Here is a 13,081-nt window from a genome sequence, read left to right on the forward strand (position 1 = left end):
TATCGCATTCGGTGGAACGATGAGCTGTACGAGATATACGATGACATTGACATACTTAGTTCAGCGAATTAAAAGACAGCGGCTACGCTGGCTAGGTCATGTTGTCCGGATGGACGAAAACACTCCAGCTCTGAAAGTATTGGACGCAGTACCCGCCGTGGGAAGCAGAGGAAGAGGAAGACCTCCACCCTGTTGGAAGGACCAAGTGGAGAAGGACCTGGCTTCGCTTGGAATATCCAATTGGCGCCACGTAGCGAAAAGAAGAAACGACTGGCGCGCTGTTATTAACTCGGCTATAATCGCGAAAGCGGTGTCTACGCCAATTAAGAAAAAGAAGAAGTTCATTAAATGGAAAATTGAGTCAATCTTGATTTCAACCTTTCAGGCCGTAATCAATAATTACATATCTAATTATGTATCGCAAGTTCGTGCCTAAGCTTGGTGGTTGCTTACGGTCCATAATTTTTAAAAATAATTGACTATATAAAATGAAATAAAATTTGCTAAACAAAAAAACATAATAATAATGTAATGCGTTGATTAAAAAAAGCTACCACACTACTACAACAGCAGTTTTCTCTTTTTAGATCGCTTTTATACCCTTGCAAAATGTTGCCACACAGTATAATAATTTTGTTCACCTAAAAATGGTATGTATCATCTAAAACTAATCGAGATAGTTATACACTTATATACATATATGTAAATGATTTGGATAATGAGAAGAGTTGAAATTCGGTTGACTGTCTGTCCGTCCCTCTTGTGTAAAAATTGAAATATCTTGATGAAACTTGGAATGTGCGTTGAAAAAGGCAAAGCTACTCAGCCTAGAGTAATCGGACCACTGTCACGCCCCAAAACGCTAAGAGTTTCTACCGACAGAGTGAAAATAGATGAAATCGGATGGGCTTATCACGCGAGCTCACGCCCGTTATAACTGTAAAAACTAGTGAATACGCCAGAGGCATTAAATTTTTCACCCGGGATGGTATGAGAGGGCTTTAAAGAAGCCGGTTTAAAAGTGGACGATGGGCGTGGCATGACCTACTTTTAGCAGAAATCACATATCTCGAGATAGTTCTACCGATTTCAACCATATTCGGTACGTGAGATTTCTCCGGAATTTTCATGTTTCAGTGTGAAAATGGGTGAAATCGGACAACAGCCACGCCTACTTCCTATATCAGACAATTTTAAATTCCAATTGATTATTTCACTTTTCACACATAAAAATCCAAACTAAACCAAAAGTTTTCAAGCCCCTAGGTGCTGAATATCTGAACCCAGTGCTTATAGTTGACTTGTTACCAAAAATATCGGTCAATGTATGAGACACATAACTGATATTTAGGAATAAATCTTTCTTACGTTTGTGTGTTACAAATGGGTTGTATCGGGTCAATTCTTCCCTTTATCCATATACATATAACTATCAAGCCTTATGTAGCATAAAATGCTTTCATCGCCATAATTCTTTCATGTTGCAAGATTATGAAATGTTCGGTTATACTCTAACTTAGCTCTTCCTTACTTGTTTTGTTTAATAATGTTTTTCATTTAGCTGAGAACGCATTTGAGTTAGGTAACAAGTACCAAATGTTCAAAATGATTCAAATTAGCTGATTCTTTCTTCATACACCTTAAATTGAATTCAGAATTCTGAAGGACTCACTCCCCAATAATTTCAGTATCTGCAGTATATCGTTTTTTATTTGTGTTAATACGTTTTTAATAAATATGGTCTTTTTTATCAAAAATATCAGTATTAGGTTTAAATTTTCAAATAGCACTAAGTTAACTATTATGATAATATTGTAAACTTTTCGATCGATTTGGTCTGTATAAAACCATTAGCTGGGTGGCGCTGCAGTTGGTGACATTGTGACGGTGGTGACTACCGCAGCTGATCTATGTTAGTTTCTGTTGCTGCTACTATTGAGGTAACAGCTACAATGTCTTCTGACGATTTCGCATGTTTAAGTACAGTATGACACGATTTCTGCCGATGCGCTGACATTTGAGAGGGCGACACCACGCCACAACCGCACAAAAGACAATGAAAATGCGTAAATTTCTTGTTGTACTCATATATACAGCTACTTGTAACTGCCAAAGATGTATCCTTCAAACTCTCATACACCCCGTCACCAGTTCTTGTGTAATCTATATCAGGGCCACCTACACTCAAAGCCGCACAACACTGAGTACTGTTCCCTGTATTTAGCACCTTACCGAACTCTGCTGATCGTATTTAATCAAATTTATTATGCAGGCGACGATGTGCCACTACTTTATTAGACCCAGTGCAAATAAATGAGCATTTCAAATAATGAAAATGCGACTTTCTGTTTGTACCAAAGTTGGTGTTATCAGACTCTTTATTCCGTTGGTAGGCACAGTTTCTAAAACCGCGCGTTTGATTACAGGGATATTGCTGAAAGTCTTCGCCTATTAGTGTGTCAAAGCGCTCATGTCGTGCCGTGTGCTGAACGAATCGAGTCTTGTCACAGAAGCTATAGTGTGACTGTCGCTGTCGGTAACCACAGTTCACAAAACCGCAATCCTCGTTAAAGAGAAACTTCAGATGACCGGCGGGCTTGTTAACATTATCATTTATTTGTAACGATGTAGGGAATAAGACACTACCGTCCCTAGCGCTCGTAGTGAGTATTACATTTGTGTAAGATGCGGTTGCAGTTTCAAAGTTTTTGTGAATTCTTTGCTGAGTTATATTCTTTCCAAGTCCAATTACATCGAGCAGCTTCTGTTGGGCGACACCTGCGGTAGTCTAATCTGTAATAGCTGTAAGTCCGTCAGTCATCGTTGATGTAGGAATTTCTGTCTTAGAAAGTGATGCGGGGTCGAAGCCTAAGGAAACGTTATGCTGTCGGGTAACAATAGCAGGTACGGTCGTTGGTGTTTGCATTGGTGGTAATGGTCGTGGTTGGAATTTGTTTGACGCAGCCAACAAATAAGACAAATAGGGCAAAATGTTATTGTCGGCTTGTGTTACAGAAGAACTGGTAATGACGGGTGAATGTTGATCTTGAAGCTGAGTATACGTTTCAAAACTCTGCTGATTCGATATCTGGTAAAGATTGAACAGGTGTTTTAGTTGCAAACCAATTCCTTCTTTATTCTGCCATCCGAGTTCAACGTCAAAAGCGTTTGTATTTGCTGCTTCTCCTGGTGTTATAACTTTTTTTTCTATAGCTGTTTCGGCATCATAGTTCTTCGACATACGACTGGAATCATTGGTTAAAACATTGGTCTCGGTATGACCGCACACCGTTGAAGTTGGATTTTTCTCCTTAATGCGCATACTTAAATCTTGGGGCAGAATAAACTCATTACCTTCTAAGGATTTCGCTATGGACTCGTATGGCATATTTTTATTGTCAGTTTGTAAGCGTTTGCGTTTACAACTCACGTTCTGCGTACTCCAAATGCCTGGTTTTGTTGTTGCTGCGTCAAAGCAGTTTTCATGGTGTAACTTGTTGTCGCTCGGATAACCAGAAATTTCGTTGCATTCTGGAAAGAAGGTGCCGACAGTGCGAACAACTGGAGAATACAATGTTAATATTACAACTTTTATTAAATTATAAACATTAAAGATCTAGATTTTTTTTTGGATGTGTAAGTATAATTCATGTTTTATATAGCGTTTCGAAATACGTGGCCTCAAAACCTGATGGAAGATTCCCGATAAATAAATTTCTTCCTGATCGTAACGTATGACCACGTCTTAAAATTGACACGGTGTACTATACTTGAATACAAATATCGTGTAGAATGGATCATACTATTTGAATGTTTTCTTATACCACAGGATTAAAGTGTCTTCAATTGAAAAAAATTCTAGTATAAAATGCAGCGATCTACAAAAAAGGCCTTATTGGTTTTTTATAAAAATATACGTAGTTAAAGTTGGACATCAAATGACTTTGGTACATATTATAATGAATTTATCGATAAATCGTCTACCTTTTAACTCAGTTCTAAGTTCCATCACTGGATTGTTAAATAAAAGTCCCAATTTACTCGCTATACACACAATTTTATTCTTATTTAAGCAGCCTAACGCTTACTACTCGTTATTCGAGTACATAGTACAACTTCTAGCTTATGCGCTTAACTAAGCAGCACTCTAATTAGAACTATCTCTATTGCCAAATCCGGCAGCCCTTAGATAGAAGATCGTTAACAAAACTTCGCCCCTCGAACGCTGTCTAGTTAATAACGGCAATTTATCGTCGATTATATTTTGTTCTCGTATCGGTGTTAGTCACACTATTAAATTATAAATTCTGTGTTGCTCATACGACATGATGCATTCGGAGAAAATCTTATTTTTTTCATTTCGACTACCAGCACAGTCAGCTAGCGGAATGGAAAGTGCTGAATACAACACTTACGTATATAAATATTGAATTGAAATGAGCTTTAATATATATTTACCTGAAAATTTTTTCAAAGTTTGTGATTTTGTGTCTCCATGGTCCTGTGGCTTATCTCTGATGCTTGGTAAGCTAACGGCCTGATTATCTTTCAATTGCTGTGCAGATTAATATTTAGGAAATAGAAAACAAATATTATTCAAATAAACACATCAAACTTATACAAGAAACTTATTGTACAACGTAGTTATTAGAAAACATCCCTCACCAGTTTATTAAAACCTCCTTGAGCCATATATTTTTAGTACATTGTTCAAATAATTACTACTAAGGCTAAAGTTAAAACCTTGTTGCAACCAAGATATGCACCTGTCTATGTGCAGCAAAAAAAAACAGGTAAACAAAACCAAAGAGTGCTCGACGTCGAATAGCTGCAGTCATAACAGCCAACCGATTTTCTACTCGACTTCCCCTCTTGCTCTCTGAGAGCACTCATCAGCAACTCGCTATAAGGGAACTGTGGGAAGGCATTTCAAGCTCCTTACGTACAGCTGAAAACGAGACCACTGGTTTTCAGAAAATGCAATAGAACAGCTTATACAATGAGGAGTGCCGTGAAGCAGTGGAAGGAAAGCAGACTGCTGAAAGGCGAGAGGCCGAAATGCGTGAGTACGGACAGACTGACAAGCTGACCGACAAGGGTAATGTTCGGAAAATCTACGACTAAAAAAAGGTTTCAACACTGCAGCATATTCTTGTAGAACCCCTAGAGGTGATTTGGTCAACGGTGCCCAGAGCATACTAGAATTATGGAGGGTACACTTCTTCAGCCTGCTGAATAGCAGTGAAAGCATAACACCAGAAGATGGCTCACCCGATTCCCCAATCGATGACGATGGAGCAGACGTTCCATTGCCCGACCATGAAGAAATTCGAATAGCAATTACCCGCCTGAAGAACCACAAAGCGGCAGAGGCCGATGAAAAACTGATAGAATATGGTCATACGAAAGCATGCTCAACGATTGCAATGTGTGCTCTGTCCAATGAGGAAAAAAGGAGACCCCATAATCTGCGCCAACTGCCTCCTCAACATCCCATATAAGGTTCCATCCAGCGTATTTGTGAAAGAATAAAGCCCACCGTCAACAAACTGATTGGACCTTATCAGTGTGGCTTTAGACCTGGTAAGTCAACAACTGACCAGATATTCACCATGCGACAAATCTTGGAAAAGACTCGCGAAAAGAGAAAAAGACACGCACCACCTCTTCGCCGATTTCAAAGCAGCTTTTGAAAGCAAGAAAAGGTCCTGCCTCTGTGCCGCGTTGTCTGAATTTGGTATCCCCGTAAAGCTATTACGGCTCTGTAAACTGAACACAAAAAGTTCAGTCAGAATCGGGAAGGACCTCTTTGAGCCGCTCAATACCAAACGAGGTTTCAGACAAAGCGACTCCCTTTCGTGCGACTTCTTCAATCTACTCTTGCAGAAAATAATTCGAGCTGCAGAACTAAATAGAGAAGGTGACACCTTCCCTAAGAGTATGCAGCTGCTGGCGTACGCCGGTGATATTGATATCATTGGCCTCAAGACCCGCGTCGTTAGTTCTGCCTTCTCCAAACTGGATAAGGAAGCAAAAGAAATGGGTCTGACTGTGAACGAGGAAAAGGCGAAATAACTCCTGTCATTAAACAAAGAGTCGTCGTACTCGCGACTAGGCTCCCAAGTCACTGTTGACAGACGAAACTTCGAAGTTGCAGATAATTTCGTCTATCTTGAAACCAGCATTAACAGCAACAACAATGTTAGCATCGAAATCTAACGCAGAATATCTCTTGCCAACAGCTGCTACTTCGGACTGATTAGGCAATTGAGAAGTAAAGTCTTCTCACGACGAACAAAAACCAAAGTTTATAAGTCACTCATTATTCCCGTCTTTCTATATAGTGTTGAGGCATGGACGATGACAACATCTGATGAGTCGACGTTGCGAGTTTTTGAGAGAAAGGTTGTGCGGAAGATTTATGTTCCTTTGCGCATTGGCCATGGCGAATATCACATTCGATGGTACAATAGGCTAGATGAGATATACGACGCCATTGACATAGTTGAGCGAATACAAAAATAGCGGCTCTGCTGGATAAGTCATGTTTTCCATATGGCCGAAAACACTCCAGCTCTGAAAGTATTCGACGCAGTACTCGCTGAAGGAGAGAGAGGAAGACCTGCACTCCGTTGGAAAGAAATAAAAGAAGAAACGACTGGCACGAAGTTGCTAACTCAGCTATATCTGCAGAAACGGTTTCTATGCCAGTGAAGAACATAATATTAAATCAGAAAATAAGTACTGCATCACTGAAAGGTTTTTGACCAATATTTTGTAGGTCTTAAACCGAATTCGATTTGATAAGTTTCATTTTATTAATAAATGATGTGGTTCTTACTGCATGTAAACTCCAACTGTTCAAGTGTAGTACGACTTCTAAAAGCTTCTAGAGGCGAATTTTCTTGAACTGTAATCCAAGCCTTTTAGTCCTTTAGTAAATACAAGGTGCTTTCCAAAGTAAACAGGACTTTTTGAATCTAGCGCCCCCTGGTGGCGCCATCTATATGTCGACTGGTGCGTTAAAATCTGCTATCTTTATCGATTGTCCAGTAAGTGAATTTCATAGATAGGAAGTGAAGTTATTGCGTATTAAGTGTCAGTATATTTGTGTTATCGGTGCAATAATGGACTTCGAAAAAGAGCCAATAATAAATTTTGTTTTAAAATTGGTAAAACTTTTACCAAAACCTTTCAATTGATGAAACAAGTTTATGGCGATGATTGCCTATCCTCTAGCAGAGTGCACGAGTGGTTTTAACGTTTTCAAAGGGGTCGTGAGGACATAAATGACAATTAACATGCGGGCCAATCAAAATCCGTGATCACCGGAAATTCCATCGAAACTGTGCGTGAATTCATCAAAAATCAGCCAAAATCATCATTGAAATTCATGGAAATGGAATTGAACAACTCCAAAACATCGATTTATCGCATTTTGACCCAACATTTGGGCTTACGAAAGATGTGTACACGGTGTTCAAATATATTGAACAGGCTTATCTTCGCCAATGCTGAGACAGTACAAAGCAAATACATAAACAAACGCATAAGGATACATACTACATTTATATTGCACTCAACAATTAACAAACAAACATACTTACTTAAGATAATATATTGACCTCAGATATGCATTTAGGCAATTGAATACAAATGTGCATGTTCACTTGAAAACAACACCATACCATGTAGCATAAGCAATGTGCTACATACATATGAACATGTACATTTACACATGTAATAAATTGTACACTTAAAAACAACCCCAAGCAGCAATAAACAATATGCTGCAATATATATGAACATGCACACATACACATATATTAAGATAGTTAATATAGTTCTTAAATTGTATATAAATACGTGAAAATTTTAAATAAAATTAGACTGAAAATACAGGCAAGAGAAAGTGTTGTATGAAGAAAACTACAGGGAAGAAAAATACCTGTATAAGGAAAATAGAGGCAAGAGAAAGACCTGTATGAAGGAAAAAACAGGCAAGATTAACGGCCTAAGAAGAGTGCTCAGCCAACTAAAAAAGACCTAGATGAAGAAAAATATAGGCAGGAAGGAGACTAAAATAGTTCTCGTAGAATGAAACACTTCTCGTAGAATGAAATATGTAGTTCTCACAGAACAAGACTTGACTATCATATATTTTCCCCCACCAGTGGTAAGAAATATTTGATAAAATCTTGTTTTTGTACACTTGGTCTTTCGAGCCGGATTTAAAGCTCGGCCAAATTAAAAAGTCCTGTATTTACAAAACAGGCAATATATAAAAAAGCCCTGTTTAAAATACTGGCAACATAAAACAAAAATAATTGTAAGCTGGGTGTATATTCCCGCATATTAGCAACATAAATCAAATTAAATATTTGGTACACGTATTCACCTGTACCGTGCGACTTCTTCCTTTATGGAAAAATGCATTTGCCCATGAAAGGAAAGCGTTATGCTGACGTAGAGGCCATTCAAAAGGCTTGCACCAGCATACTGGCGGCCATACCGGCGAACGAGCTAAATCACTCGTTCGACATGCTTTTGAATCGAGCAAAAATCTGTATTGAAGCAGAAGGAGACTATTTTGAATAAAATAAATTGATTTTGCCAAAAAAACCATTTATTCTGTTTTTTAAGTCCTGTTTACTTTGGAACGCTTCTTGTACTTCTTATTTTTTATTTGATGCTGTATGTAGCTTAGTATGTATTAAACATTTACCGTTCGTTGAAGACTAGCGGGAATTATGTGATAATATCCTTCTCTATATTCCAGATCATTGGTATTCAATATTCCTTTATTCCGATGTTGACTGGGTCGATCATGCCGTTTATTTAATGATTCGATCTCTCCTTTCATAAACCTCATTGCTGTGTTCATTGTTGCTGTTGCTTCTTGCTTCTGCTGCAAGTCTAATTCCGCTTCTAATTTTGCAGTGCTGTCGGTGGTGGTATCTATTGGTAATTGAGAAATAGCCGCAAATCGCGGGTTTATTGTTGCAGGTAGTATTGTGACCATTCTAACGGCGTTATGAAAAGCACCGCCGTAATCAAATATTCGTTTGTCATTCATTGAAGTCATGGAGTCATTGGGCGTTGCATTTTTTTCCAGTTTAAAACTTGTGAAAACAGCTTGAGGTGATTGATTTGTCTATGAAATACAGAAAATAATTTCAATTATTTAATTTTAAAGTTTTTGAGAGTACGAAGATAAACTGAACCGTTATAACTCCAAAAATCAGATATGAAAAAACTAACTTATTGAAAGTGTTAAGGTATGGAGTCTATGACTGAAAGAAGAATAGAGCGTAATGGATTACGATGTAAAACAAAACACCAACCATCCATTTTCTTAATTCAATCCATTAGAATAACTTAAGTGATACATTTCAGATTTGATTGTAAATTAGAAAGAAATATCTTTAATTAATGTATTAAAAGAACAAATAAAAAGTTAGGAAGTGCTAAGTTTGGGTGAAACCGATCATTTTATATTCTTGCAACTTGCAAGGTTAGTAGTTTCGTAACAACATTTTGCTTCGTCTTCGCAATATATATTCAAAATGTGTTTCAAAATCATCCTAATCATAATCCCATAACTCAAATGATAATTACGTGATATATGTAAACTCATCCATATAGACTAAATTTCAAATATTGTGCATACGAGGAAAAAGTAACTAAATAATTGGTAGTCATTATATTAGGGATATGAAGTTTAGGTAAAGGTTAAGACCATTTCGACTCACAGGCAACATCAAACCACATTATTTTTAAGAAATCGAGAAGGGAGAAAGAATGCTCCTGATTTTCACTAAGGGATCTCGCAGAATGCCCGATATTTCCGGTAAAAAAGCTTTATGGAATTGTCATAGATTTTTTAGCAAACACACAACGTGTACAGCCTTACTTAAAAAGTCGAATATCTCGAGAAGCATTAATGATAGAGATTTTGACCTCGGACCTTTTTTGTAGCAAATAAAAATTCCTACAAGTACATTTTTTCTATAGCTCTTGTCATTTACAAGATAAATACAAAAAAATGCGAATTTCGTGGAAAAATCAGGTTTAGAGCCCCGTACTACCTCGCCGGTGTGAGTTTCTAATTTGTCGCAATGGGCAGTTTTGTAGAGTGTTCAATTCTGAGGAATATGTGTCTAAAGTCAAAGCGATGCCATAAAATGCCTCTGATCTATAGAAGTTTAAAGATAAAAAATCACGATTGTCGTGTATTTTCAATGGAATTTTTTTACATGTCTTGGTCCACTCTTTAATATTAATGTTAAGGGCTCAAATTTTCAGGGATTTTTTTTAGGGTATTTCCAAGGAAATTTCATGATGGGGAAAAAAAGGAATAGTTCAAAAAAATAAAAATTTTGTTGAAAGTGGCTGATTAGTTCTTGAATTAGGTAATTTCAAATGTTGTGAAGGAATTCAACATTCCTTATTCGATGAAACCGTGGGTATATTAGAATAATACGACATCTTATTTACTTATATTATAGGTTCACTATGATTCATTAATATGTGTAAATTGTGTACAAAATCGTCGTGATATAGCGGTAAGTCATTTTATTATTACTAAGTAATATACGGACAACGTGGTCATCCACGTTGTTGTTATTGGTGGAAGCTTCGCACGGTTCCAGTGCAGCATCGTGTTGTTGGCATTTTTGCTGACTGAACTACCTGACAGTAGTTCTGTGCTGAGCATCTGACGTTTAGTTGGCTCAGTGTCAGCAGGATCTGGACAGGATTGCTCAAAGGGTGCAAGCATCTGTCCTGCGTTGGAGATTGCGACTCCTGCGAGGACCAAAGGTCGTATCAGCGAACCGTTTAACCAACGGTGCGATTCGGCTCAGCGCCACATCGGTCGACTCCGGACGGTTACGGGGACATTGTCCGGCCGGCGGCCAATTGAGTGGCCTTAATTGGGGTTGTGGGCTGTGCCACAGCGAGCACGCGTTAATCGACCGTTTGGGTGGTCGCTGTTACTAAACGGGCCTACGCATGAGTCGCACTTTTCAGCGCGTTCAGACGAACGCACATGGAGAACAGCTACTTCAGAATCTTTCGATCGAAGAGCCATCTGCGTCAGTGGTACGCCAGCGTATCAGTTCGACTGAGAAGGAAGTCGGAAAGCGAGATGCCTCGTGGACGGAAGAGGAGGACGGAGACCCTTGCTGGAAGCGGAGAATCCGCTGCTTCTACAGTCGTGGATGATTCCACGTCGGGTGGCGAAGGGGAAGCGACGGGAGCGACGGTAAGGTCTCCACCGCGGAGTAAGGCGTGTTTGGGGTCGCCGCGTCATGAGAGCAGAAGCGAGGGAGGGAGCGAAAGTTGTGCTGGGAGTGCCAGTGTGGCCACCGCTGAGAAAGCGGTTGTCCAACCGTCTACAACGGTTGGTAAAGAAACGGTCGTCGGGCGCACTAAAGAAGGCGGCAGAAAAAGGGGCGAGATAAAGCGCGATATTTCGCGGGGAGCGATTGTTGTTGGGGGAGGGGCAGTCAGCCATGTGGCGGCTGCCAAGAGGATAACGGGGGCATTGAATGAGCTGGTATTCGATGCCACAAATTTCGATGTAGGGACCGCGAAGGGGCTGCTGGAGCTTGCCTCAAAATATGAAGCGCTCTTGATGACGGTCATAACCGAGAATGCCCATCTTCGCGGCCAGGTAGATGGCCTTAAGGGAAGTTGCGGGAGACACTCCTCGACGCCGAGCAGGTTAATGCCGGCTCCGTCGGCACCGATGCCTGCACCTCCAGCACCTGTGCTGGAAGCAATCGCACCGGTGACGCCGAAGCCTGTGGAGACCTGGTCGGTCGTGGTAAGGAGTAAGGGACCTGCAACTTCCTCTAAGGGAGTTATAAAGAAGGTGGTCAAAGAGGTGGGTCCCTCACTTGATGTGAGGGTCCACGAAGTTAGACCAATTAAGGGTGGTGGGGCGGTTATTCGCACTATAGATAGGGAGAGAGCGGTGAGTAACAAGAAATTCGAGGAGGTGGGGTTGGACGTGACTGTCAACCGGAGGTTGGATCGTCGGGTGGTGGTCCAGGGGTTCTATACGGAGATCCCCCATGAGGAATTCATGGAGGAACTACTCCGGCTGAACCTTCAGGATTTCTGCCCGGCGTCCCAGAGGTCGGACGTAAGGATGGTCAGTTGTCCCTGGAGGGTGACCGCTGACGGTAGCACCAATGTCGTCCTGGAGGGTACGGACAAGTTGATGTCCGCCCTCCTAGAGGCAGGTGAATGCTACATAAAGTGGTTTTCTTTCAGGGTGCGACCGGATAGCCCCGTCGCTGGCTGCTTCCGTTGCATGGGATTTGATCACAGAGAGGCTGAGTGTAGGGCTAAGGCAGATGTCTGCCGGAGGTGCGGTCAAGAAGGCCACAAAGCTGCTAGTTGCGTCAATGCACCACATTGCCGCAACTGTGAGTTTAAGGGTAGACCAGCTGGGCATCTTATGATGTCAGCTGTCTGCCCTAACTATTGTGGCATTGTTGAGCGCCCTCGCCAGACACTGATGGGTGGGATCATCCAGCTTAACTGTCAGGGCTCTCATGCCGTGATGTGCGAGTTGGGGGGCAGCAGGGTTGAGGGCGGGTGTGGTATTGCTCTACTCCTGGATACCAAAGCCACAGTCGAGGCAAGGTATTAAGCGAATGGGTGGTGGATAATAGCCTCCACATTTTGAATGCGCCGAACGAATGCTATACGTTCGATGGGCCTGGGAGCGTGAGCGACATTGACGTGACGCTAATGAATGAGGCAGCAAGTAGGGCTTTCAGCGTTAGATGGGGGTTAGGGGAGGGTGGGGATTAAATGATCATAATTTGATTCAAATTATGGTTACCCCTCAATCCCCTCCCTCGCCTTATGAGAGTCCATGCGGCGATGGCGTACCACTGGTACTGACTGGAACCAATATAGACTTTCGGTTAGGGAAGAGGCATTTAGTACCCCGCTTAGAGAATTTGAGGAGTTGGGGGTGGACGAGCACATTGCTCGTCTATATGATGTAGTTTGGAGATTAAATGATAGGAGGTGTGAAGGCTATAAGAAAGTTTCAACGCGG

The 13,081-nt window shown here is 40.7% G+C and overlaps 2 protein-coding genes across 2 annotated transcripts in view; both read right to left on the minus strand.

Moving 5' to 3' along the window:
- Positions 1-1,894: 1,894 nt before the first annotated feature.
- Positions 1,895-2,788, minus strand: LOC126766068 (zinc finger protein castor homolog 1-like; the record flags this gene model as incomplete). The annotated part of the gene is given in 1 exon segment (XM_050483768.1): positions 1,895-2,788. A coding segment is annotated over 1 exon segment (894 nt), but the record flags the coding sequence as incomplete, so codon positions are not given.
- LOC126766124 (uncharacterized) overlaps positions 2,779-13,081 on the minus strand; it is a 59,240-nt gene continuing 48,937 nt past the window's right edge. Inside the window, exons 3-5 of the mRNA XM_050483974.1 lie at positions 8,726-9,154; positions 4,459-4,555; positions 2,779-3,561 (exon numbers count right to left, since the gene is read on the minus strand). Of these exons, the coding sequence (XP_050339931.1) occupies positions 2,789-3,561; positions 4,459-4,555; positions 8,726-9,154 (1,299 nt within the window). The 3' untranslated portion in view covers positions 2,779-2,788. The remainder of the gene's footprint in view (positions 3,562-4,458; positions 4,556-8,725; positions 9,155-13,081) is intronic.

This window comes from Bactrocera neohumeralis, unplaced genomic scaffold, assembly GCF_024586455.1.
Source record: "Bactrocera neohumeralis isolate Rockhampton unplaced genomic scaffold, APGP_CSIRO_Bneo_wtdbg2-racon-allhic-juicebox.fasta_v2 cluster11, whole genome shotgun sequence".
Classification (NCBI taxonomy): Eukaryota; Metazoa; Arthropoda; class Insecta; order Diptera; family Tephritidae; genus Bactrocera; species Bactrocera neohumeralis.